Here is a 26,157-nt window from a genome sequence, read left to right as displayed (position 1 = left end):
TTTGTCCTTTTTCCATCAGCAGTTATAATATTTTAGTTGAGCCATGCCGTGCCGTGCCATGCTCATTTGTATTTCCAATGCATCCTCACAGCAGGGGGTTACTTTGCTGACTCAGTATTATAGCAGGACAATATTATAGCCCTAATCCATTGCAAGGCCAAAGCTTGACAGTCCTCCCCCTCAACTGAGCTAAGACGTCAGAGTAACCAGATTGACTCAACTTGTGTTATTAGGAGAGCCACTGGAGAGAAGGCATAGTGTTTACTCTCTTTAATCTTCAGCTTTCATTAGTTTGGAAGCAGCTCCGTAAGAGCTGCTGTCAGCTTTGTATCACTCCATGACCTAACCTGAATCTAAATGACAAACACTGAACTTCTCTTTTATGTTCGGGTATCGCATTAGCGCAAAAGTGGGAACAAGTGTGTATATAACCCTATTTGCAGAGGACTATTATGAGCAGGAGACCTCATGTGATTTAGATCTGATATGCCTATTCCCACTGGACTAATAGACTGACGAATCTGTATCTGACGAAACATGATTTTTTTCAGACTTTTAACTCGTTCTAAAGACTAGAGCATTCCTTTCCTCACCTCTACCTCAAATGTGCAAAATCGTTTTAATTTGTCAGACATTCAAAGTGAGTTATTTGAATTTGAAATATGAAGCGCTGGAGAATGTGCAGAAACATGCTTGATATTTGATATTCAGCTGCAAAACATTTACAGGGAAATGGAGAGATAGCATGTATTTTAAATGTCACCTTGCTGCTGAAGGTGAAGTGGTAGCAGAAGACATCACCTATCACTGTCAGAGATGGCAGCTCTCAGAAAAACACACTTCCTCTCTGAATATTTCTTCTGTATGAGGAGATGAATAAAGGAGGGGTAAAGAGGCATGCAGGGGAGGAGGAGAGGAGAGGAGGATGTACGTAAGAGTTGATAAGAGAAGATGCACACTAATATTCAGAGCAGTGTGAATACTGTTTCCTTGCAAATAGGAAAATAGAGGTTGAAGAAGTCTAGAGTAAAGACAATACAGTCCAGGAGAGGTTACAGAGGGAGGAGGACAGGAAAAAAGACAGAAAGGTGGAAGAGGAGAAAAAGAGTTCTATCAGAGGATCCCCTGCTTATATATGTTGAAACAGAGGAGAAGAAGAGGTGAAAAGACCAGAGAGGAAAATATTTTTTGCCAGAGAGAAACACAACAGTGACATGTTGAATGTAGAAATATTGCTGCAGCATATAAGTGTTATCAGTCTTAGTCCGTAAATGAGTAATGGAAGGTGTTCCAGAATAGATGGTTCCTTGCTACGGTAAGATCAAAACTAAGAAATGACTTTAAAACAGTAATATAATGCATGTTTTCTTGTCTTTAGGTCTTGTCTGCTGTGGACAGGAGTATATAAACTCTTCCACCTCTCTTTGCTGTGTGGGTAATGACGGATATCCCATAATGCACCCTGCTGGCAATGCCACAGTGACGCTGCAGTGCTGTGGGTCTAAGGTCATACATCAGGAAGAGGAATGCTGCAATGGGATTGGCTATGACCCTCAGCGACACGTGTGTGCTGACAATCCCACACCAGGCCTAATGATACAGGTGTGTGTGTGTGTGTGAGAGAGAGAGAGAGAGAGAGAGAGAGAGGGAGAGAGATAATGGGCCTGTTCTCTTCAAGTTCTCTTATATTTTCTCTCTTTACTTGAAAATAAGTCAACTCCCAGTGCACCAAATATGATCAGACATCCAAATCTGGGCTTACAATTCTTTATTAGCATAGGTAACGCCCCCTAGACACTATTTAAGGAATGGTGAATCCCAGAAATTAGGGTAAACTAACAAAATAAGAACAAATCTTGGATACAAAAAATAAAGGGAAATTGCTTCATATATTGCTTCCAGCATGAGGCCCAGTGTGTATGGTGTGTACATTTGATTGTGTGTCACTTTATTTATGCACCAAAGATAAGGTAATCTGAACTGACACTTCTATCAAGTTCGAAACTTGTTTTTTTCTATAGCTCCTGTACACGCAGCGTATTAGAAGTGTTCCATTTGTGCCATATGTCCTTCATTTTCTCTGTGGTTAAAATTTCCTTTAGAACTTTTTGAAAAGCAGGGGTCTTCAACCGTATAACTGATACAACCACATAGGTTGTTTCTTCCTTCCTTCTCATATGACCCACAGTTGCATTTTTTTCTAAATTAGTAACCCTGCTAGTGAAAGATCAACACTTCCTCATACCTGAATGTAACTTTCATAGTTTTAAATTCAGTTCTAAATATGGGTCATATTTGCTACTTGTACAGAAGTCCTATGGGGGTGTTTTATTGTGGAGGACAGTCTTGTCAGTTCTACAGCAACCACATAGATATTATAATATAATAAGTCCTGTTTTGTATTTTGCAAGCACAGTTGAAAACACATTTGCAGCTAATATATGACTGAAATGAATGATAACATTAATAACACGGTCGCCCATAAAGTTGGAATTATTTTGTTTTCAGACACAATCCTCTGTTAATTAATCATTTTCATTGTGATATGTTTGGAAGAGATTGATTAATAAAGTTTTGAGAAGATGTACACTTTATCTGTCAAGAATAAATCACATTGTCACAATCATTTCATGGAAAGAGGTAAAAAAAATATTTTATTCCAACTTTATGGGTAACCATGTATATGAATGGAAGGAGAAGTAGCATGAACTGAAAGTAAAAACGACATTTGTACAGAAAGACACAGTCTAGCAAGTGACTTCCACACTTCAGAAATGCAAACTACTAAAAAACGGCCTTTACATGCAGTGGACATGTCTCTCTTTCTCTCTTTCTCTCTCTCTCTCTCTCTCTCTCTCTCTCTCTCTCTCCAAAACTCACACTCATTGTCACATCAGGAGTTGGGGACTGGGCCATCTTCCATTTATCAATTGGAGTCATGTGGTGTTTGTGTGTTCCTAAGTCAGCATGAGATAGTCACACACATACACAAACAGAGGCACGCACACACAGGGACAAAGGGTAGGAACTCTCATTAGCTCTAATGATGTCATTAAGGACCATGCTTACCACACGCAAACACGTATAAAGCTGCATGTTGATGTGTGTTAGTGACACTCGGAATTTATGTAAGATGACGGCAAACGTCGATACGTTTAGTTGTCTGTGTCTGTGAAATCATACAGACAGTCATTTAAAGAAAATAATGATTTTGAACCTTATGGTTTCTCTTGTCTCATCCTCCCCTAATTAACTTTCTCTATCCGTCTCTCCCTTCTTCGTCTTCTATGCAGCACCAGTGTGTGCAGGGTGCTGTGTGTCCTGTAGCTGCAGCATCTACAGCTTACTGTGGCTCCTGTGACCTCGATCCATCTACGACCGCCTGCACATGGGTCCTGTCTGCACACACACACCCTGACATACCCTCCACAACATACTCACCTTCCATCAACACCACACATGAGACTCTTACTGGGGTCTTCTCTACACATACAAACAGAAGCCACAACGCATACAAAATGGCAGAGACATACAGTCACACTGAGAACCTGCAGTTCAAGGGAAGCCTGTGCCCGTCGCATGAGGAGGTAGTGTACAGCGGAGATGCCAACAGATACACCTATACAGGTAAACTGTATGTTAGTGTGTGTTTAGACTGTACTTTTTCACGCTAATTAGCATACTTTATTTTTTAACATACAATGGTTTGGCCACCAAATAAATGTATCTGTTTTATTATTTCTTTCTCTCTAAAAATGTTGCTTTGATGCCCTGAGAGGAGATATTTTATCAGACTTTATCATAACTACCAAATATTTATTCATTTTCAGAAATTAAAGCTACTTTTAAATCACAGCTTGTTTACTTCATGCAGCTATTGTTTTTTATTTTTATTTTTAATTTATATTATACTAAATGCTCGGGGGTATTTTTATTTCTTCACAGTCTGGGATATGTCAATAAATACCAATAACATTGATTTTCATTCATTTTTAAAAAAAAAACAGCAGCATTAGGCCCTGTGAAAACCATGACAATAAATGTTTTTACCCCATAGGGGCAAACATGAGAAAAAGGCTCAATCAGGTGTAAAATAGTAAACATTTACATTTTGAATCTAGGTCTTTAGATTGAAAGCCTGATAGAATGTATGATTTTGTGCTCTAGTGGCCAAGAATTTTTTTTTAAATGGGTTCTAAGGGATTTCATTTTGGTTTAATGTATTTTGGTTACACACTTATTGTAGGAGCTGAGGTTGCACTTCAAAAATTCAAAAGCAAAAACCCCACATATTTGCCATATGCATTAACGAAAAGTCACGATAAAATTGACAAGCCCAAAATATCCCCAGTGATGCACCAGGGTCAAAACATAATGTCTGACCAATGGCTCAATAATCAAGCACATTTTTAGCCTCCTTTCCCAGTCACTACTCTTTACTGTACTCTGCATCAGACCTGAAGTCTCATTAGAGTCAGGAGTCCAAAATGTAAGTTGATTGTATGTCAATTAGTGATCCGAGCAGCTTGACAGCTTTCTTTCCTGGAGATGAGAAATAGTTGTTTTGTCAAGTCAGTTTTATCAGACCTTCTACAATATTACACACTGTTGTAGACAAAGTATGTACTAAAAATAAAGTCAGCAGCATCACTATTCAGCTCAATTAAAGTCTAACTGCATAATCTTTACTAGTGTCCGCCTTCTTCTGTATGCCTAATATATTTGAGTTTGAAACATTTTGCCTATTCATAATATATTTGCATCCCTGCTTCTTACCTATGACTTTGTTAGAAACTGGGACTCTCACCTCAGTTCTCCGAGCCACTATGAAGAACAAGTAATACGGGAAATAGCCATCTGTGAGACACACCACTCATAGATATTTCGTGCCTGCGGAAACCAATTCTGCATTTACTCTAAATGTGTCAGCCGCTGCAATCAACGGGCTTTTGAGACAGATGCCCTTCCACACACTCACACACATGCACCAAGACAGCTGTTGCAGTGTACATTGATAGCTGTTAACGTGGTAACTCTCTCTGCGCTGTACACTTGTGTGTCATTAAAACTTAGAGATGGGCGTTTAAATGCCATTTCAACATTCTCTACTATTTATCAGCCCAAAGGGAGTTGGAGTGTACGTGTGTGTTGGTGTTTGTGGGCGTGTGTGTCAGGTTTTTCAGTCTGTCCACACATTATTTATCTGGGTAGTTACGTCTGTTTAATCAAGACTAATTGTGGTTGTGGATCGTATGTGTGTGTATGGATGGTTGTGCAATAATTACATGTTTTTGTGTGTGTTAGTGTCCAGTTAGTTACCATTTAAGTATGCTTCTGTAGTGTATGTGTATGTGTTTTTTTTGCTTTGTGTGTGTGTGTGTGTGTGTGTGTGTGTGTGTGTGTGTGTGTGTGTGCGTGTGTGTGCATGTGTGCGTGTGGCATGGGGCGGTTAGGATAAGAGTTTCTAGGCAATGCTGTGACACCATCTGGGCAGAGGCACATAAAGCTGTCGCCACCCACCATACACCAGATGTTTCTCATGCACACACACACACACACACACACACTCACACACACAGGGTATCATGCTATACTTCTCTGGGAAAAATCCTAAGGTAGATCACACACAGATAGCTCCCCATGTGCAATGAGTGCTATAAATATATGCTGTATTATCCACAACCAATTTGTACTTATACTTTTTGGAATTAATCAGACACAGAAATTCCATTTGTAGGTGTGTGTCTGTGCACACACATTCAGTGTTTTATTTACATGTGTGTGTCACTGTGTTTTGCGGCTTCAGTTATTACAGTAGTAAAGACAAGAGTCCCAGACTGGTGGTTAAAACGTGCTCGCATTTACAGCAGCAGTCCCTTAACACTCCTAAACATAATGCACATGTGTGTGAGCGTGTGGAAGTGCATCTGAATGTATATACGCTCCAGTATGTATACCTCACCAGAAGGGTTGTCTCAACCTGTCTCCCAGAATGCTTCAGTAACAGCCTGAAGTTTACAACTATGCACCAGTGATAGTGCATATATTTGGTATATATTCTTATATTACATCTGCTTATATTAATATAACTCTCAGTACACACATGTTTGATAATTAACTGTTTTGCTTTTTAACCCTCTGAAATCTTGGGCTATTATGTCCTTTAAAAAGATCTGTTAAAAATCTTTACCATGCCATGTTGGTATTAGTTTTTTCAGCGTTACCTCACCTATATGTCTTGATAATTAATTTTTAACTTTGATTTAGGCTACTTGATAAAATGTTGAATCCCGAAAGAAACAAAGGAAAACATAAAATCTGATCTTGAAAATTATACTTCAATACACAGAATTTAAAATATTGCAAATTTGAATACAGGTTGCAAATATAACATAACAGGTAAAATGATGATAATATCTAGTTCAATATTTTATACTAAATATATTTGACAATATCTCCAGTTTTACTTGGCTGAATATCATCAAAAAAAAAAAAATCTGGAATGGAGTTTCAAGCCAGAACTTTAGAGGGCAGCTGATGGCAAGACTCAGTGTTGCCTCATTTTTATGTCTTCACGTCATGAAGAAGTAATATGCAGGTGTTTTCGTATCATAATATTGTTTTCGATGGAACTTGCAATGAATTGTCAACATGATTGTTTTTATACTGAAAGTGGGGCTTATGAAATCGCTTGTCATTGTTGGTTAATGATTCATTAATCTTTGTATTGATAATCTTACAGTCACATTTGTTGATTATTTTCCTGCACCACCTCCTACTTAATTTATTTTTCTATCTCCCTTGCTCACCTTCTTCTGTCCTTCCTGCCTTCCTAACTCTCTAATAGACTCTGAGCTGGAGCCCTTCACCACCTATGAGTACAGAGTGAGGGGCTGGAACAGCTTTGGACGAGGCTCCAGTGATGTTACAACAGTGACCACCAGTGAAGACAAACCGTGGGGAGTGGCCCCGCCCCGCTGGAGTCGCTTAGCTGAACGAGATGACATCATCCAGTTGCTATGGCAAGCACCCGCCAGGCCTAATGGTGCGTATATGTGTACACATAAGTCCCCTTCTCTGTAGATGTGGGTCATCTGAATCAGCTACAGTATAGGGGATAATGTGAATAATGTGGATTTAGGCCTAAAATCAAGAAAGTATGAGGTTTTGTATATTTTGAATACTGAGAAAAATCTGACAGTGACTATGTCTTCATGCACACTAATTAGGGCCACGGGGCAATCGCACCGAGCACTGGTCCCATACAGCAATAGCTGTAGGGACCAGTGCTCGGTGCACTTCTTCCTCTTCCAGACGCAATTTCGTCCCACTACTAGTCCTACAACTCGAAGAGTTGCAGGACAAATTATGTATCAAAACGTGCGGTTTGATCGGGATCGGTGTGCTATTACTTTTCTCGACGAATTTTTCGCAAAGTATTAGTAATTTTGCATTGAAGTGAATGGGACTGCCGGAAAAAAATGTGCGAAAAAGAACAATAATTGGAGATTTTTAAACGTCTACTTCTCTGGCATAATTTCACCTAGAGACTCCATTTAAACTTTAAACATTTGACACAAGTCTTGTGTATCGGTGTATTTATCCACGTTTGGATAGGTCATATAGTTTTTTAAAAATGACTACTTTACTATTTGTGTATGTTTTAATACAATTGTACTCATCTGCAAAAACCCAATAAAAAAAGTTTGGAAAAAAAAAAAAGGTTGGACATGTTGTGCGTTCAGAGATGGTCTCCTGCATACCTTGGTTGTAACGAGTTATTTGATTTACTGTTGCCTTTCTATCATCATTCTCCTCTGACCTCTGGTATCAACAAGGCATTTTGGCTCACTGGATATTTTATCTTTTTTGGACCATTCTCTGTAAACCCTAGAGATGGTTGTAGATCAGCAGTTTGTGAAATACTCAGACCAGTCCATCTGGCACCAACAACCATGCCACGTTCAAAGTCAATTAAATCACTTTTCCTCTCCATTCTGATGCTCGCTTTGAACTTCAGCAGCTTGTCTTCACCATGTCTACATGCCTAAATGCATTGAGTTGCTGCCATGTGATTGACTGATTAAATATTTGAAATAATGAGCACTTAACAGGTGTACCTAACAAATTGGCCATGAGTGTAAGTTGGACATTCATTTATATTAGCTATGTAAACAGCTTAGAACAAATATTGTATTTTTTTAATAAGGGCACAACTGGAATATGGGTGCATGTAAACGTGGTGATTGATTATCAAAAAGTATTTTTTCCATTTCACCAGGGGACATCATCCACTATGTTATACTGCGGGATGGACAAGAACGTTACCGTGGTGATGAAAACAGTTTCACTGACGTGGGTGGGATCAGGCCTTTCCAGGAATACAGTTACCAGCTGAGAGTTTGTAACCGGGCTGGTTGTACTGACAGTACGCAGGTAAGACTTGTGTGTTTGTCTTAGTGCTAATACAGTATTTTGGAGCATTCAAAGAAAATTATTATGAAGCTGGAAATATCAGCAGTAGTTATAAAGATAATTAGCCAAAGTATGATAAGACACACTTACTGTATATCATAGCTGTTTTGTTCAAAAAGACTCAAATTAAAATTAATATTACTGATTGCACCTACATTACAAAGGTAATGTCTGTACTATTGATTTCTACTCTGTGCTGTTTGATTTTCTCTGTCCTGCCGGCCCTCCATAGAGAGCTCTCTCTTTCACACACCAACACACACACTCACTCACATTTCCAAAACCTTACTCTGTTGTAGCACCCCATTTCATAAAGACATTATCCCCCTGTATGATTATCTAATGGCTCCACTAAAGATGGACTGAGCTTCACTGAACTAAGCACCACTTTACTCTGCAGTGCAGTTCATTCCTTTAATTTAGGCTGAACAATTAAAGGATAAGAAAGGTGTGTAAAAAGTGTGCTTGTGTGAGTGAAAGAGAGAGAGAACTAAGGGAGAGAAAATATGTGGGCTTATTTGTAGCGTATGCAGGAGTTGCTTTTGTGACTTGGGGTCATTCATTATTCTCCTACATACCTGAAGAACCTCCTAACTGTCTAAATATAAGTGTGCAAAGATTACTTTTCCTGTTTGGTTCCGTAAACTTACAACAGCAACCTTGAAGCTTTGGTCTTCCGCAGTTGGTTGCTCATCTGATCCATTGTTTGGCCAGTGGCCTTTCAGCTAAATGCCCTTTAACCCTCTCGTAAAAGGCTGCTCAGATGCCGTTTTCTAGACATTGTTTACATCATATTTCAGGTGCTCAGTCGTTCTGCAAGTGATATTTTACAAATTTTAGACCTGCGTCTGACCTTTGTTGTTGAGAAATTACAGAGTGTGATGGTGTTCCATGTCGGAACAAGTTTTTATTTAGCCTTGTTTCCGCTCTCCCTCTGTATGCGAGGCTGTGGATTTGCTGAGCCTACCTGATGTTTGTGATAGCGTCCATAATAGCTTCACACAGAACTCCCCCCTGCTATCTCTCTGGCTGTAGCAGAGCTGATATCACCACAACAATTAATTTCTCCGGCTTAGGAGTGATGAAAGCTCCCGTTGAAAACTGTCTTTCTGGCTTTTTTTTTTTAAAAAGCTAATTTAACATCTCATCATTTTGATGAGCACGTTCTTACGTAAAGATGAAGCCTGTAGATGTGTCACTGGAGGGGTGGATGGACAGGGGGGGTGAGATGGCAGAAGAGTTGGTTGAAACAGGTTGTTAAGGGGTTGGTGAGATAAATAGATGATGGATGGATGGATTATTGTTTACAATAAATGATTGCTGTAGAGAATGATGACATCTGTGAAATATGGATACATGGATGAAGGGCAATGATATGGGAAGGAGTGGTAATGGCCTGAGAGGTAAATAAGAATGTGTTGGCTTTCCCAATATGTTCATAGTGATTCTGTTATTGTTTTATTGTCTTTTTCCACATGTCCTAATCATCCTAATGTCACCTTTGCTTGGCTCCCATACCCACAAAGTCAGTCAGGGATCAAACCACCGACCATCCGGTCAATGGGTGACCGCTCTACCAACTGAGCCACAGCCGCCCCTAAATGATTAATATCCTTTTACACTCCTTGGGTAAATTCTAATATCTAAGGCCAGGAAGCCTGTAATCTAGTGCCTCCTTCTTTGATGTATTGGACGTAGAAGATTTTAACTGAATTTCCCTGGATGAGTGTAATCTCTCCTATCTGGTGTTGTGTGTGGTTTACTCAGCACCTGGCCATTCAGAACGAGCAACTCCTCTGAACACCGCTCAGGTGTAATTCCGTTGGTCCAGGCAGCCAAGGTGTATCTACGGTTCATGGTGGTGTGTGAGACAACTGCTTTATCAGTCTTTGTCTCCAAAATATCTTGCCTCCAGCATCTTCTTCATGGCATGTACCATCCAGCTCAAACACACAATACCTCTCTCCAAAGATGCCACTGATAGCGGCTATTGAATCAAAGTCACCACCACCCCAAATGTAAACCATACCTGCTGGACATCTAAAAAGACATTCAACAAAATACATTACATTTAATCATGGTTCTTTGGCTCATTTAATTTTTTGTTCAAATTCTCCCTAATTCTGAATGAAGCTATTACGGACTAATTGTGAAATTCTCAACCACCTTCCACTGGACAGTGTACACTAGGTCGGGTAGCTCCTGGCCTGAGCTTGTTTGCTGAAAACAAAGAATGAGGAGCTGTTAAGGACAAAAACAATGAACTGAATAAGCCTAAAGCTGCAGATGAAAGCTGCTTTGAGCTGAATTGGCTGTTGATTCTCAGTAGGGCTGGTAGGATTAGGAATAGGAATTCAGGAATTATTTCCTGTTGTGTGTTGTCACTCTGATTTTCACTATGCTGAACAATAAAATTGTAACATCCTGGAGGACATAATGAGAAATTGTTTCTTATACAGTAAGTTACTTAATAGTTTTATTCAAAGCAGGTAGATTGACACTGTTAAACTCTGACATTGATTTATTTTGACTGTTATGTCTCCCCACAAAAGTTTTTTTCTCAGAGGGTATTTGTGTTTGTGTTTGTGTTTGTATACACACCTGAATTGCACAAATCTAACAAAATCTAACTCCAACATCATCATGTGAATGATGCACCAGGTTGACCTCTCATAGCAAAAACACTTCTCTATGATACAGGCTCCTATTACATCCCGGCCCGGAATTTGTTTCCAGCTGAAAACTACATGACCAGGAGAACATGCACATACATCCTAAAGCCATACGCAGTTACACCACAAATTCAATCTCTTTCTTCCTCCCTCTCTCTCTCTCTCTCTCTCACACACACACAAACACATACATATGTTCACACAAACAAGCACACACTCTCCCAGCAGAGGGTGGAAAGGGAGTGAGTTGGATTAGTTTGTACACCAGTGAAAATTGGCCAAACAGTCCCAATTATGGGATAACTTGGGCTAACCTAATACACCACTGCAATTACCTGGCATCAGTCCCCTCACATACACACACACAGGCACAGACAAACAAACACAGGCACACACAAACGCACACCTGCTGTGACAACAGAAGGTGCTGATCTAATACGGTTGGTCACTTAGAGAGGGAGGAAGAGCGATTGGTCCTCCTCTGTCTTCGAATCCTTTTGTCCTGTTCTCTCTGCTATTTGTCTCCTGTCATTCCCCTGATCCTAACGCCACACTCTTCAGTTTCTCCCAACTCTTGTCTCTTTTCTCTCCTAACTGCTCTCATCCTCGCTCCTTTCCACTGTCCAAACACCAGTTCTTCTTTTACAACAACTGTCATTTGGTGTCCACCATTCCCCCTTCTCTCTTTTCTATCTGTCTCTCACAATCCCAATTTCCTTCCGTCCTTCCAAGTTTCCATTCCTTTGTGTACAGAAAAATGGGTTGGATGAAGAGTGTCCTAGTGAGGCATGCTTTCATGCCTGCAGCTTTTTATTACGTGTGAGTGAAGTGTAAAGTGTGTTTTTAACGTTGTATTTTTCTGAGCTATTTATAATTCAATGTAATGTTCACATTATGTGTAACTCATCAATAAGCAGAATTAATCAATCACTTCAAACAAGTTTAAATAGAGACAGGTAGCATCACTAGTGACTTAGATGCACCTCAAAGAGAACTTGAAATGCCTAGGTGCTTCTGTCTCATCAGTTCCTCCCCATTTGAATGTAATGTCTGTATCAATGTACTCTAGCTCCTAGTTCCTGTAGGTCAAAGTTAAAGGTATAATATGTAACTTTTCATCTAACTAGACCTAAAGAATATATTTGGTGGAGTTGCGTACTTGCATTATCTCAAATGGTCCATTTCATTTGGTTGCCTGTCAATGGCATCATATTTCCTTTGCATCAGCATTACATTTTAGTCATGTGGATCATAAGTCAGGGTTATTAGAGAACCAAGCTGAGCAAACATTGGCAGCAGCCTGGCTCACACCCCCAACAGGACACTTTGTCCATTGAACATTGGAAAAACACTGATTTTTAACACGAGTTTCATGCAAAAAAATCAGTGTTTTTCCAATTCATGCTTTATTCAGCGTTTTTACTGGTTTTAATGGAGGAGACCTTTGCGGATAATTAAGCTAAACAATGAACACTGAAGGAATCCTAACCAGAAAAAGCTTACCAGGGGCGTCCCGTGGCTCACACTGGTAGAGCGCTTACCATGAGTTTTTGCTGCGGCGGAGCCGGGTTCGAATCCAGCCTGAGCTCCCTTTGCCGCATGTCTTCCCCTCTATCACCCCCTTTCAATCTATCACTTTCAATAAAGCAAAAAAATGCCCGAAAAAAAGAAGAAAAGAAAGAAAAAGCTTACCACAATTACAACAATTGTGGTGAAGACAACAACTCCCTTGACCCGTGCAACTTCACAACACCACCAAACTCTGTTTTGTTGTTGTTTGATTGAGCAGCAGACAATTACATATTGTGTGTTTAAGCTGTCCACCAAAGCAAAGTTAAGCAAACTTTATTTTAAGTTTTCAGGTACACTTACATACTGCATGTGGTGTTATGGCTTTCATTTTCTTTACATTTGAGCAAAATGTTAACAGCACACTGAAGCACTCACTGATCATCCTATAACATCCCTTCTCTGCCCTATTTTACTTTCTTTTTGTGTTTGCATGCATATACCTGCATGAACCTGCATGCACAAGCGTGTGTGTTTATGTGTGTGCATGTGCGTGTGTGTCTCCTTAGCTGTAGTAGCAGTCTTCTAATTGCATAGCATTGTGTGGGACAGGTGGGGGAAGTGCTAGTGACAGTCTATTAAGGCAGGATATCCCTGTTGCCATTAGCAGCAGATTGCCCAGTGATTCTGTGGTCTCCACATTCACCCAGCGTTCACAGGGGCTCACAGATACTACACAAGGAATATACAATAAGATGGTCACTCACAACACTGTACTAAATAGCAGTCTTTTTTTGCATTGCATCTTTCGGTTGGTTTCTTTGTCATACAGAAATGTTAAATAAGGCTTAATATCCATGTTGCCATGACAATGAATAGCTTTCTGAAGAGATAGGCAACAAACTCTTAGTCTCCAGTATTCTCCCACCGGTATGCTGCTTGAGGCAAAATTGCTAAAAATCAACATATACCGCACTGTAAAACACGACCTTTGCATTCAACCACTTTTTACACATATTGACAATATTTACATGGGCCTTCCCTTTAGGTCAGTTGATTCTAGGTGAAAAATATAGTATTGTGTTTAAATGTTGTGGTGTCTGCAGATTGTACATATAGTCAGACATTTTTGGTGTTATGGGATAATGGTCAGTGTATGACCTACAGTAGATGGCGTACAATTTTGAATTTGTCTAAGTGTATGCAATATTTAGAATATTTTGACCATTTTAACATGTTTTTTTACGTATGGGGGACTGCAGTCATTTTCTTTGCTCTGTTCAAAGCCACCAGACTCCACCTACAATACCATTTATTTTGCCTTGCCCAACGCAAGAGTTGCTGGTCTACAAATGCCGCGATCGCTTTGTTTGTTTTTTTGTGTGTGTGACGTTAATGTTTAAAGGGTTAGTTCGGATTCAGCCAATTGCGACAGTGGTAGACCAGCAATTCCTAAACAGAACACCTTTAATTCCTGCTGTGTATACTACATCAGGGCTGTCTTGGCAGCAAGGTAAAGTTGTGAACATTTTTAAATATACTGTACATATGCTAAAATATGTTATAATGCTGCCCCTGTCCACAGCAGCACATTGTTTAGCTTCTGTGCCGGTACTCCTGCCTGTTTCTCCAAACTGGTGGTGTGCCGACTGTCATCTACTGTAGGTAATACACTGACTCTGGATGAGTATCTCGTACTATCAAACCTCATATAATCAGAATAATCCCTTTAAAATATGGTTATAGTACATTCACTATGTTAGACAAATACAACAGCTCCTTAAGGTGCCATAGACCATGTTTTTCCATGATGCAGGTTGTGTATAGACTGTGTTTTGGTTTCATTATTTATTAATTCGGCAGCAGCTAAAACAAAATAAAATGTGTGGCTTATTTTTTTTAAAGAAATAAATTAAGTCAGCAGCAAATGTCTTTCTGTCTTCACCTAGGTCTTTATTACCTTAGACCCTGGATTTCAATGCATTTTTATTGCATTGTGATCATGTTAATTACATTCATAAATGGTTGCAGCAGTAGTCCATCTGTTATCTGCATATTTTACATTCTGTAAAATATAAAAAAATATGTGTTACTTTTTATATTTCATAGTTTTGTGTGTGTTTTCCTCTCTTTGTGTGTATGTCCACGTCCATGTGTGTGTTTAGGTGGTGGCAGTGACAGTCCAGGGAGTCCCAGAGGGCTTGCAGCCTCCAGTCCTCACAGCTTTAAACCCATCCTCCCTCCATGTGAGCTGGTCTGAACCAATTCATCCCAATGGAATCATACAGCGGTACCACCTGAACCAGACTGGTGTTGGAACCATATTTACACACATCGATGGGCCCAGAAATTATACTGTGACTGGTAAGATTCTCCAATTATCAAATGCATCACCTTTCATCTGTTCCTGTCCTTTCTCCTGCCTCATGTTCCTGTTCTCTCCTCTCCTCCTCTTGTAGCCTTATTTCTCTCTTTTTCCTCCCCTCCTCCTGTTGTGCACCTCTCACTTCTTGCCTCCTCATCCTACACTCCAGGAACTCCAGATTATTCTCCTTTTCTTCTCCTCCATGTCTTCTTATTTGCTTATCTCTTCACTCCTCCCCCTTTTCTTTTTTTTCCTTTGTCATGCATTTATTTATGTATGCTTGTTTCTGGAAGCCATCTAATGACTAGATTTACACCTGATTCCCGCCACACTGTCTCTGACCCAGCCTCTTACACAGACACAAACACACTCACAGGAACACACACAAAAGAAACAGAAAGCTTGGACGCACACTCAAACACACATGAGAAAAGTACAACACAACAAAAGCAGATTGAGCCCCAGTGTTCTAACAACACATTCAAAAAATACAGCAAGTACACACAGGCAAATAAAAGTGTTGGCTTGTCTGAATATTGTACATCTGCACACAAACATCGTAGTGTCAGGACCGGGTGATTTGTGGGTCTTGTTTTATCTACCCTGAGGAAGAGCTGTCTTGCTGGCCCCCTGCCATCAGTCACAACACACACACACACACGCAGACACGAACACCTGCATAAAGCATTGCAAAGAAACATTTGTTGTCTGTATAAAAACTGAACATTTTAGACACAACAGAGAAATACCAACAGGATATAATCAAAGTAGACATACTTACCTACTACTGGTAAAAAAAATAGTTATATTGACTTCAGAATTACACATTTCAAGTGTTTAAAAGTTGATTTTATTTTTTCATAATTTTTTTATGTGTAAGAACCAAGTAAATGGCGTCTTTTGAAGCTGAAGTTCAGTGGCATTTTCTCTTCACAACTCTGCTCTCTGCTCTGTCTTGGATTCAGACCAGGCATCAGCTTTGCCAGTAGCCAATAGACTATTCCCATGGTGCCTGTGGTTGGCTTGTATGGTCAGGAGTTGTGTGCGTACGAGCATGTGTGTTTGTATGTGTAGGCATGAGGCAAAGCAAACAATGCCAAATAGAGATGGTAATGTGCTGTAATACTGTACCAGCCCCATGTGCCAGTGTAAGCAACCAGCATGCGTGTGTGAAATTCCCCCGTCCCCCAGTGAGACACTGGAAAACCCTGCATATTCAGCCAAAACCACTACTGGGGGCATCTCTCTCTCCCCCTTTATCTCGCTCTCACTCGCTCTTGTTCCTTCACATTTCAGCTGTCTTTGTAACGATACATGTATAGCTTCCTGTGTAACGTATTACAGTCCTGTTTTTGTTTTGTTTACATCAAACATACTGAATCACAATGTTTTACATTAAATGGATCAGAAATGGATCAACTTTATATTATCTACTAAAGATTAATTTAAAAAAAAATGTTGTAATCTCTTCTGCTGCATATCAGCTCAGAGCAACTTGACTATATATGTTTATTAACTGAAAAAAAGGGCTTTGTTTTTCATTCTCTCTTTCTTATCTGCTCATTCTCCTAATTTTATGTAGGTTGAATTAATATGATTAAAATACATGAATACTATTTCATTTATACTTAATATGAATTCCATTTTGGAGCAGATACACAAATTATTTTTCACTCTTTGTAAACATTGCAAGATTGGGAAAAATCCACACTAAAGTTGGAACTTAAACAATGCAAGATAAGACATGCCTTGGTCTGTCGAGGTCTCTCTGAAGAAGAGAAAGAAGGACCGGGCAGATGAAAAAATGACTGGAGATATATATGTATATATATAAATGTTTTCAGTGAAATATGAACAGGAATAATTGCTGTACTACTCCCTCATCCTCAATGTTTAATACACCATTATTCATCTTCTCTGCATCTCTTTGATGATTTTTACTGCTGTCAGAGGACAGACGCTCATAGAGCTCACTTACTCAAACCACAGAAACTGGAGAAATGTGCTTTATTTAGCTACAAAAATGTCGATTTTAGAACACTCTTGCTGTGTTGTAACTTATTTGACCTGATAAATATCTTGAAAGGTATTTTCTATCAAAATCACTTTAGTCTGCGAGGGAGACAACTTAATTAAATTGTTGTATTATATTATTAATTTACTAATAATAATAACAATAATCAATATTTATATTAGTACTATTATTTGAAATTATGAAACAGTTCAAATGGTCATTTAAACTGAGAGTACTGTTTCTGTATGATGAAGATTTTAAAAAAATCCTTAGATATAAGAACTCATTTGTGGTTTGTCTCAGTCCAAAAAAAGTTTCATATCTCACAAGCCAACAAAAAACACATCTCTAATGCTACCCACATACGAATAGAATTTTGTCACTTCTCCCTTAATAGTTAACAGTAAAGCTTCAATAAGTGCTGAATCATTTCCTCTGTAGTGGTTAAATCAATGTTAATGTTACAGATAGTGTTGTTACTCTCTTAGAATAAAAACTCCCAAGGCAAGTAGCTGCAGTTATGATGCCAGAATCTAAAATTATAAAAACACATTCGTGTTTTCTACCATTTCCTGTTAATCAATGAATTGCCTTAGGAAAAGCAAGAAATAGACTCTTATTAATAGCATTTTTAGCAGTTCTGGAAAGTGACACTTCATAGAAAGAATTAAGCACTACTGTACAAAGACACCCCATGTGAATCGATATTAAGTATTGCTATCATTAGCTCACAATGAATTATTGCCTGCAATTATATAGATTATGGCATTAATCATGTGTTTAATTGGTCTTTTGTAGGCTCATTATTAATTCAAAACAGCAGGGAATAGAGTATGTTCTTTTATTTATTAATGCGTTTCCCCGTAGTGCCTGCTCTGATTGGTCTGTGCTATAGGTACAGGCATGTAGACATGGAAAGGAGGAGAGGAGATAGACAGGAACTTTTCCTTTCATATATCAATCCTGAATCTGTCTTTCATGAAAAGTGTCTAAAAGTGTTTTAGTATATGGAATGAGCCCTTCATTAACTAGTTAACAACCAAATCCTAGCTCCATGACTTCTGTATATAACGTTTAGGAAGCTTGTTAATACTGAAGGATGTTCTCTGAGATGTTGTGAATCCGCATGTTACCCAGTTTAGGCCGAATCAAAATGTCCAGACACCTTCTGGGACAATCTGCAAATGTTGTCCAAATCCACTCCACAAGGGACTTTAAGCAGTCTTTCTGAAGACTTCCAGAGAGCCTGACTGTGGTGCAGACCTAACCAGGCAGAAGGGAGCACCTTTTATATGATTGTAGTTGTTGCTTGAACCTTTCCACAGAAGCGAGTGAAACAGACTCGAGGCCTATCTATCAGTGACTTTGCAGTCTCACGACCTTGCAGACTTGACGTGATGAACACGTCACAGAGCTGACAAATTAAGTCTACGAGTCCGGACGGCGGAAGTTTGAATTCAGCGTCTGATCTAAGTTACTTTTTTCTACAATCATGGATTGCTTTTTTTCCTTTCAGGTGACAATATTAATATTAAATTTAATTGTATTATAATATTAGTACAACAATGAAAAAAGCACAGAAAGAGCTATCAAGATGCATTTAACTTTTGCAATACATTTGAAAATATGTATATGAAAAAAAAAGTAGAGATTCCTCCAAGGCGACAAATGCATACCTCGTTCCCTGTCAACTTCCTGGCCTTGTCTTTCACACTGGATCTGTGTGTGTGTGTGTGTGTGTGTGTGTGTGTGTGTGTGTGTGTGTGTGTGTGTGTTAACATTGTGCATTTTTTGGCATATATACTGCACAACAACTTTTACTTGCATGAATTGTGTGTGTGTGTGTGTGTGTGTGTGTGTGTGTGTGTGTGTGTGTGTGTGTGTTTGTGAACCTGATCTCATTGTTCCATCCCAGACGGTCTCTGCATTAGGGAGCCACAGACAGGAAGTCAAACTCTTAATTATTTAGGAGAGGTGTTATCAAAGCTCTCCTCTCTCTCTCTCTCTCTCTCTCTCTCTCTCTCTCTCTCTCTCTCTCTCTCTCTCTCTCTCTCTCTCTCTCCCTCTCTCTCTCTCTCCCTCCCTCTCCCTCTCTCTCTCTCTCTCTTTCTCTGTTTCTGTCTTTTTTCTTTCTAGTCTTGCTTCATGATGCATCATCTGTTCTTTCTGTTTCTCATGCAAATAAAGCAATTTTTGTTTTTCTCACCTTCTGTTTCTTTTTTTCCTCTGTATTTCTACTTCCTCCCCTGCCTTACCCTTCATTGTACCACTCCTCTCTTTCTTTTCTTTCCCTTATCTCTCCATTCAGCCATTCTTGTCTTTCTCAGCTGTCCTCACATTTGTTCTCCTCATATTCTCCTGCCTGGCTTTCCCATCTTCTCTCCATCCTCTCTTTCTCAACCCCTCTCTCTGTCTCTCTCTCTGTCTCTCTCTCTCTCTCTCTCTCCCTCTCTCTGTCTTTGTGGTGTATCAGGTATCTGGTATGGCATTGCGGCCTGTGCCCATCATCCTATCATATTCTCTAATGCAAACAAGGATCGGCAACCTGTCAATAAAATGCAGTTTTAAATCAGTTTTTTTTTTTACTGCAACACACACGCACGCACACACATACACACACACACACACACACACACACACACACACAAGAGAAATCCACAACAACAGTCTCACAATCCGGTCTGTTGTTTGTTCTCTTCCTCATATGCACGGCCTCTCTCTTTGACTTTTAACTTGAATGTAAGCTTCAACTCTTTACTCTGTCTTGCTGCCAAAGTCTCTCTCTCTGTTTTTCTCTCTGTCTTGCACAAACAAACACACATGATCTCTGCTGTGTCCAGCTCTCACTATGACAGTTACAGCCTTGTCTCACTCTGTGTTAGTGAGCCGATGGCTGCTCACATCAAAACGCCTCTCCACCCGTTTTTCACTTCCCGGTGATCACTTTTAAAATGATTGAAGCTTCCTCTGTTTTTCCATAATCAAGCACATAAGCACACGTGTGTGCACTGCTACATGCACATACAGGTATGCACACACTCACACACACACACACACACACACACACACACACACACTATGGTAGACTTGGTGTTGTTTCTTCAGCAGACCAACACTGCCCTCTTCAGGCTGAGGGTAAAGGTATTTGAAGCACACCAAAAAACATCAAAGATGAATGCATCTACACGTGCTGAATTAGAAGTGTATTTGTGTCTGTTTTTGTTTATATGTGAAAAAGCATGAGACAGAGTGTTTGGAGAATTAGGTGGCTTTCAGCCATGCTTTTGCCCTTGCATTTCTTTTAGTTTTGGACTGTTTGCTCCTTTCACTCAACTTGTGCGTGCATGTTCTCAGTCCACTCTGCTTCCTGACCAAAGTTTAAGCTGAAGCATAATACTTTAAAGCATTTTGCATATTATGTTTATGCACACAGATTTCACATAATTTTCAAATTCTTGTTAATCAATTCACATGTTTTCATTGCCCCATAAAGTTTCCAGCCCCATTCCGACACCCGTAGGGACACTCTGTTTGTCTCTCAACATGTAGGAAAATGTAGTGAAGGGTTACTGCTTTATTCAGTGTTGCAACAAATGACATCACTTGCCGTGTAGATATCATTTACTATGCTGGAGTGCACACAAGCATATACACACGCTTAGTTGCACAGTTAAATAGTGTAACAGAGACTTACGCTTTAGCCCTGGTACTTTTGTATGGCTGGCAGATTTCCTTTATTTAACCCAAACACAGGGCAACATTTGTGCACACATACAAATGCACACTCAGAAACACACACACATTGATCAGAGGTTGGGTTAAGCGTGGCAGGCTGCGAGGCATGTTAAGCAGGCTAAGCAGTAGAAAAAGAGACGTGAGGAAACCGTGGTGAAGCACTCCGCTGTGCATTCGACTCTGTGTGTGTGCGCACGTGTGTGTGTGTGTGTGTGTGTTTGTGTGTGTGTTGGATGTTCTCTACCGTATGTCGTCAACACAGGATGGGTACCGGCATGCATATAGCAGCTGAGACACACAATGGGGTGTCCCTCTTTCCTTCAGCTTCCAAACCTACACAGTTGGAAGCACCAATAAATGAAAATTTAGATTATTAAATCAATTATATGACAAAATATATTATTTTACATGTTGTAAAACTTTTCACAAAATTATAGGTGTGATAACTAATTTGTAATATCAGTGACATTAAATTATATCACACGTATGATAGTTAAGAGTCCCATACTGTCTACTTCAATACTAAACATACAGAAGGAGAAAGAGATTTCTTTGTATTTGCTTTTTTCACAGAATTAAAACATTTGAATTCATATTATAATAAAAAATATTCATAGTTCTTTAAAAACATATTTATCTAATATATCAGAAATCATTAATGTTGTAAAATATGTCTTACTTCACCTAAAATAGTGTAGATTTAATGCAGAAATAAAAAAATTCAACACACTGTATTATGCAATGCCAAAGCTGGTTTTTGCATTCATCCTTTTGAAATAAAGTCATTTTACTTCTTTCATTTTCCCTTCAATGTGATTTGTTAGCTGTTGTATGCTGTCAGCTAAGTGAATGACCATAAAACATCCAGTCAACCCCCATGACAACATTAAGGATTTGCATCCATCCATTCATCCTCCTCCATCCTCCGTACATCAAGAAGCAGGCAGAAAATACATCAGAAGGAAACTAAGGCTTTCAATCACAGCAAAGTGGTTCTAACTTGAGGATAACTTTGTTTATGATTTTTTTAGCAACTTCCTGTATTTAAGTCGTCCTATAAAATGTTCAATATAACACCAAACACTGATTTCATGTGGTTACAGTTAAAGGACCACTCAGTCGCTATGTGATTTCTCGTGGACTGCATAGCGGGTGCCTATAAATAAATCATGTCTGGACGCTGTAGCCTAAACGCATACCGAGGTATCATAATTATCATAGATCAAAAGCTGATGACATTACAGCGTTGGACCGGTCCTATCCCATGTCAGTTCCGCGGCTGCCCATCTTTACGTTGTTTCATTATTGAGTTATGGCATGCATAATTTAACACCGACAGATATGGATCCATCCGTTGAGAGAGTGTGGAAAGAACAGAGGGAGGGAGAGTGAAATGGAGAGAAAGAGAGAGAGAGAGAGAGAGAAAACGGTTGGGAAGGGAGCTTGTGATACGGGCCGGGCAAGCTTTTCTCTCTCTCTTTTACTTTTCACCTATTTTATTTAGCTGTTTTTCTCCCTCTTTAACCCCTTTGTCCTGTACATTCCTCTGTCACAGTTTATTGTTTTAGGAATAATAATAAAAAAACTGGACATAGTTTGTGATTGATTTATCATATATGTATACGTATTTGTGTGCTACAGGTTTGCAGCCGTACACAGACTACAGTTTTGTGCTGGTGGCCTGCACAGCTGCCGGATGTGGAGCCAGCCTACCTTCCACAGGACGCACCCTGCAAGCTGCCCCTGCAGGTACACACATAAACACATACGCACACTGAATTTAAAAGCTGAGGTTTGATTTCATGCATTGACATTTATTTAAAGATAAAATGGTTAATCTGATTCCACAAAATTCTTATAATTGTCAGTTTCAGAAAAATGGCAGGAAACTGGGATACATTTTTTCACAATAATGTATTGCTAATGTCAGTTTAAAATAATGTCTAATTTGTTAATATATTTTAGTTTTTTCTTGACATACTGGCAACACATTTTTTTAGAATTGTTCAAAATGTATAATAGATTATTTTAAAAGCTTGTTTTCATTAAAATATTATCATTTTGATAAATACTGAAATTTAACAATATCTCTTGCATTTTTTAAATTGTTTTCATTTTCCTTTGTCTGCGTCCTCCTTACTGATCTTTCCAATAGTTCTTCTCATTTTCCTCTCCGCTCCTCTCACTTCTCTTTTCTCCTCCCACTGCTCTCCTTTTTTGAATCCTCCCCCTCTCTCATCCTTTTGTGGTCTCTCTGTACCACACTACCCTTCACCTTTCTCTCGGAATGAAGACTTATTTTGTTGCTTGAATAAAATGCCGTCATGGATTTTTATTTATTAAAGAACTTCAAACAGGATAATTTTTCCTCTCTTCATCCACTTCTCTTTTCCTCATCTTCCCTTACCACCTCTCTGTCTCTCTTGTCTCTTTCTTGATCTATTTTCTTTGCTCCGAGGTTTCAGTATTTCTCCTATTTCTTTTCCCTTCAATCTCATTCTTTCCTTTTGTGCAGCTTTTTCACCCCCCTGTTTACATTGCATACCCATCTTTTGACTTCTTTTCTACATATATAATGTCTTTATTCACTCTTCTTTCAGGCTCCTGTTTCCCACCATTCCCCACACGAACCCTTGTGTCTGAGTCTCCACTATAATATTATAAACTGTCCTCTTTTTCATTTTAATGAATGAAATTATACATTACAATCACACTGTGTCTACCTGTCCTATGTTTTGTTACCTCCTGGTTTCATTATAAGCACATAAGAAAAATGTCCCTCCTTCTCCAACATTGTAATAATTCAACCGTGCCTGAATAAGTTGATAATCTACATTCTCATCCAAATAAAAATCATTATTCTCAGGCACTATTTAACGACATAGTGACTATAAGTGTCCTTAGTTAACGAAAAAACAATCTTTTAGATTTGGTCTTTCACAAGAGAAGTCGTGTTTGTGTACATGAGATGATGCTCCTTACTTTTAATTTCTTTGAAATTAATAGAAATTAATGATGAGTGCCACTCAATGTGTAAAACACTCACTTCCTCCCCTTCTTCTCAGGTGTATGGTCAAACCCCAGACATCTGATAATAAACACATCTGCAGTGGAGCTGTACTGGGATCAGCCTATTGGACACATCTCCCAGTACAGACTGAACAGAGACGGTCATACTGTTTTTACTGGAGACCACCGTGACCAGAATTATAGTGACACTGGACTCCTGCCAAACCGCAGGTAAAGAGCATGCACTCACACGCTTTACACTCACATGAATGCAAGTGTGTGCACATATGTGGACGTCACACATACATAAACACACTTCACTTGTAGCTTCATAATTAATCATCCCTTTAATTCCGAAAATTCCCCCATTTGAGAGTATGCGTGTTTATATCAGGGTCACCGTGTTTTAAAAGCTCTCCTATCGTCCCATCCATGTCTCTCTCTCAGGACTGCACTCTGTATATGTCTGTTTGTGTCATTTAATGAGCAAATATTTGACACGCCAATGACAGACGCAAACATTACCGCACACACACGCACACACATTAAAACACAAATCAGATTTGGCTTTTGCTTACAGACAGCAGTGGAGCGGAGAATTTATTTATCTGTTTATTTTCATTTAACCTTTATTAATCCGTGTCTTTTTTTCCAAGATGGATTTTCTGTTTTAATTATGGGAGTGTTAAATGATACCCCCCTCTCCTCTCCTCTCCTGTCTCTCTCTCTCTCTCTCTCTCTCTCTCTCTCCTTGGCCCACTCTCTCCAGAGACTATTTCTCCTTACCCCAAATAGAATTCTTGGGATAACACCCTGCAGTACTCCAATCTCCTCTATGTGTGTGTGTGTGAAAGAGGAAGAGAAAGGAAGGAAGAAAGAAGATAGGACTGTATGTGTGTGACGTTTAATTTTCCCTAATTCCAGATAGTCTGCCAGAAGGCATTCCCGTCCCGAGCGTTCGCTTCTCATCACTTGTCTCGCTTCCTATTCACTTCTCTTTCCTCCCTCCCTCCCTCCATCCCCTCCCATCCTTTTCCCTCTTACCTTATTCCCTTCCTCCTTCCCTTCTTTTCCCAATTTAGTCCTGTGCCCAGAATTACACAGGGAGCACCGGCCCCATTATCCAGGCAGTCTTGTGTGTGTTTTCGCCCGCATGTGTGAGTGTGTACCCACGTGTGCCTTTCTGTGTGCGCATGTGTCTGTGCGTGAGACTGCTCAAAGTGGCCATTGATTATTTATGACAATGTTGATTAGCTGTCACTTTGCTTCAGCAGCCCAGGAAGTGTCTAAGATGACGAGAGAATTAACCTATTCCCTCTGGCTGGCCCCACAGGACACACACACACACACACACACACCCACAGCCAAACAGATGCAAATGCCCCACTCACCGATTACCGACCACACACACACACACACACACACCATTTTACTTTTGATATCCCCAGGCGGTGTTTACATTTAAGTAAATATCTTCCAGTGATGAAGTGTTGAAATTCATTCTCCCACTGAAACCTTATGCCATGATACAATTCTCTCTCTCCATCACACTCAGGCTCTGCTTCACTCTGTTCCTTCATGATTTCTGTCCCTCTCTCTTTCTACCTCTCCTCGCCACAGTTGGTGTGTCTCAGTGAGGTGTATGTATTTATGTTTTTCTGTGTGTGTCTATGATAGGAACATATAAGTAGTTTTAATACCTTTCCCTGACTGCGTTCTAACCCACTGCAGAGGTGCTAATGGCCTCCTGTTTAAAACGATCTGCGCAGGAACAATAACCCAACACCAGCGCCTATTAATGCATGTGTGCCAGAGTTTATAGCAAATTAAAGGCTTTTAATGTTAAATGGTGGCCCACTTACACAGCTAATGTAGGCTTTAGCACCAGCCAGCCACACGCTGTTAAAAGGGAAATCTATCTTATGATGTCATGGGCGAGAGAGGTAGAGAGTGGGGCGAGAAAGGCAGCAAGAGAAATGAAAGATAGAGAGGGAAGAAGAGGAAGAAATTGACCTCAAGTGCAGTCATTGAATGAGCTTACACACACGGACAATAAAACAATAAACATACAGTTGAGTCTTTCTCGTGGTTGTTTTAATCTATCAGTTAAATACAACTAGAAAGTCAAGTAGGCAAGTCATGTAGTATTTTTGTCAGAGATGATACAACTAATGCATGCTTTTTCCCCCCTCATTTTTCTAATGTAATGACACAGATCCTGTGTAATTATATTAAGACTTGAAAGGGGTATCTGGGAAAATGTCATTGTTATATTTATTTACACTTTTAACATGTATTCTTTTTTTGTCTGAACCTTTTTATATGCATCATGAACTGTCCCTGTGCTTTCTTTTTTTAAGATTTAGAATTTATTCTAC

General features: G+C 39.5%; 1 protein-coding gene across 1 annotated transcript in view; it reads left to right on the top strand.

Moving 5' to 3' along the window:
* Window positions 1-26,157, top strand: part of ush2a (Usher syndrome 2A (autosomal recessive, mild)) — a 271,031-nt gene that overhangs the window by 179,052 nt on the left and 65,822 nt on the right. Inside the window, exons 63-69 of the mRNA XM_059348990.1 lie at window positions 1,379-1,602; window positions 3,294-3,627; window positions 6,848-7,045; window positions 8,282-8,436; window positions 14,822-15,020; window positions 22,412-22,519; window positions 23,836-24,010. Coding sequence (XP_059204973.1) covers window positions 1,379-1,602; window positions 3,294-3,627; window positions 6,848-7,045; window positions 8,282-8,436; window positions 14,822-15,020; window positions 22,412-22,519; window positions 23,836-24,010 — 1,393 coding nt within the window. The remainder of the gene's footprint in view (window positions 1-1,378; window positions 1,603-3,293; window positions 3,628-6,847; window positions 7,046-8,281; window positions 8,437-14,821; window positions 15,021-22,411; window positions 22,520-23,835; window positions 24,011-26,157) is intronic.

Source organism: Centropristis striata, chromosome 2 (genome assembly GCF_030273125.1).
Source record: "Centropristis striata isolate RG_2023a ecotype Rhode Island chromosome 2, C.striata_1.0, whole genome shotgun sequence".
NCBI lineage: Eukaryota > Metazoa > Chordata > Actinopteri > Perciformes > Serranidae > Centropristis > Centropristis striata.
Note: the sequence above shows the minus strand (reverse complement) of the source record. Positions and strands in the feature narration are given on the sequence as shown.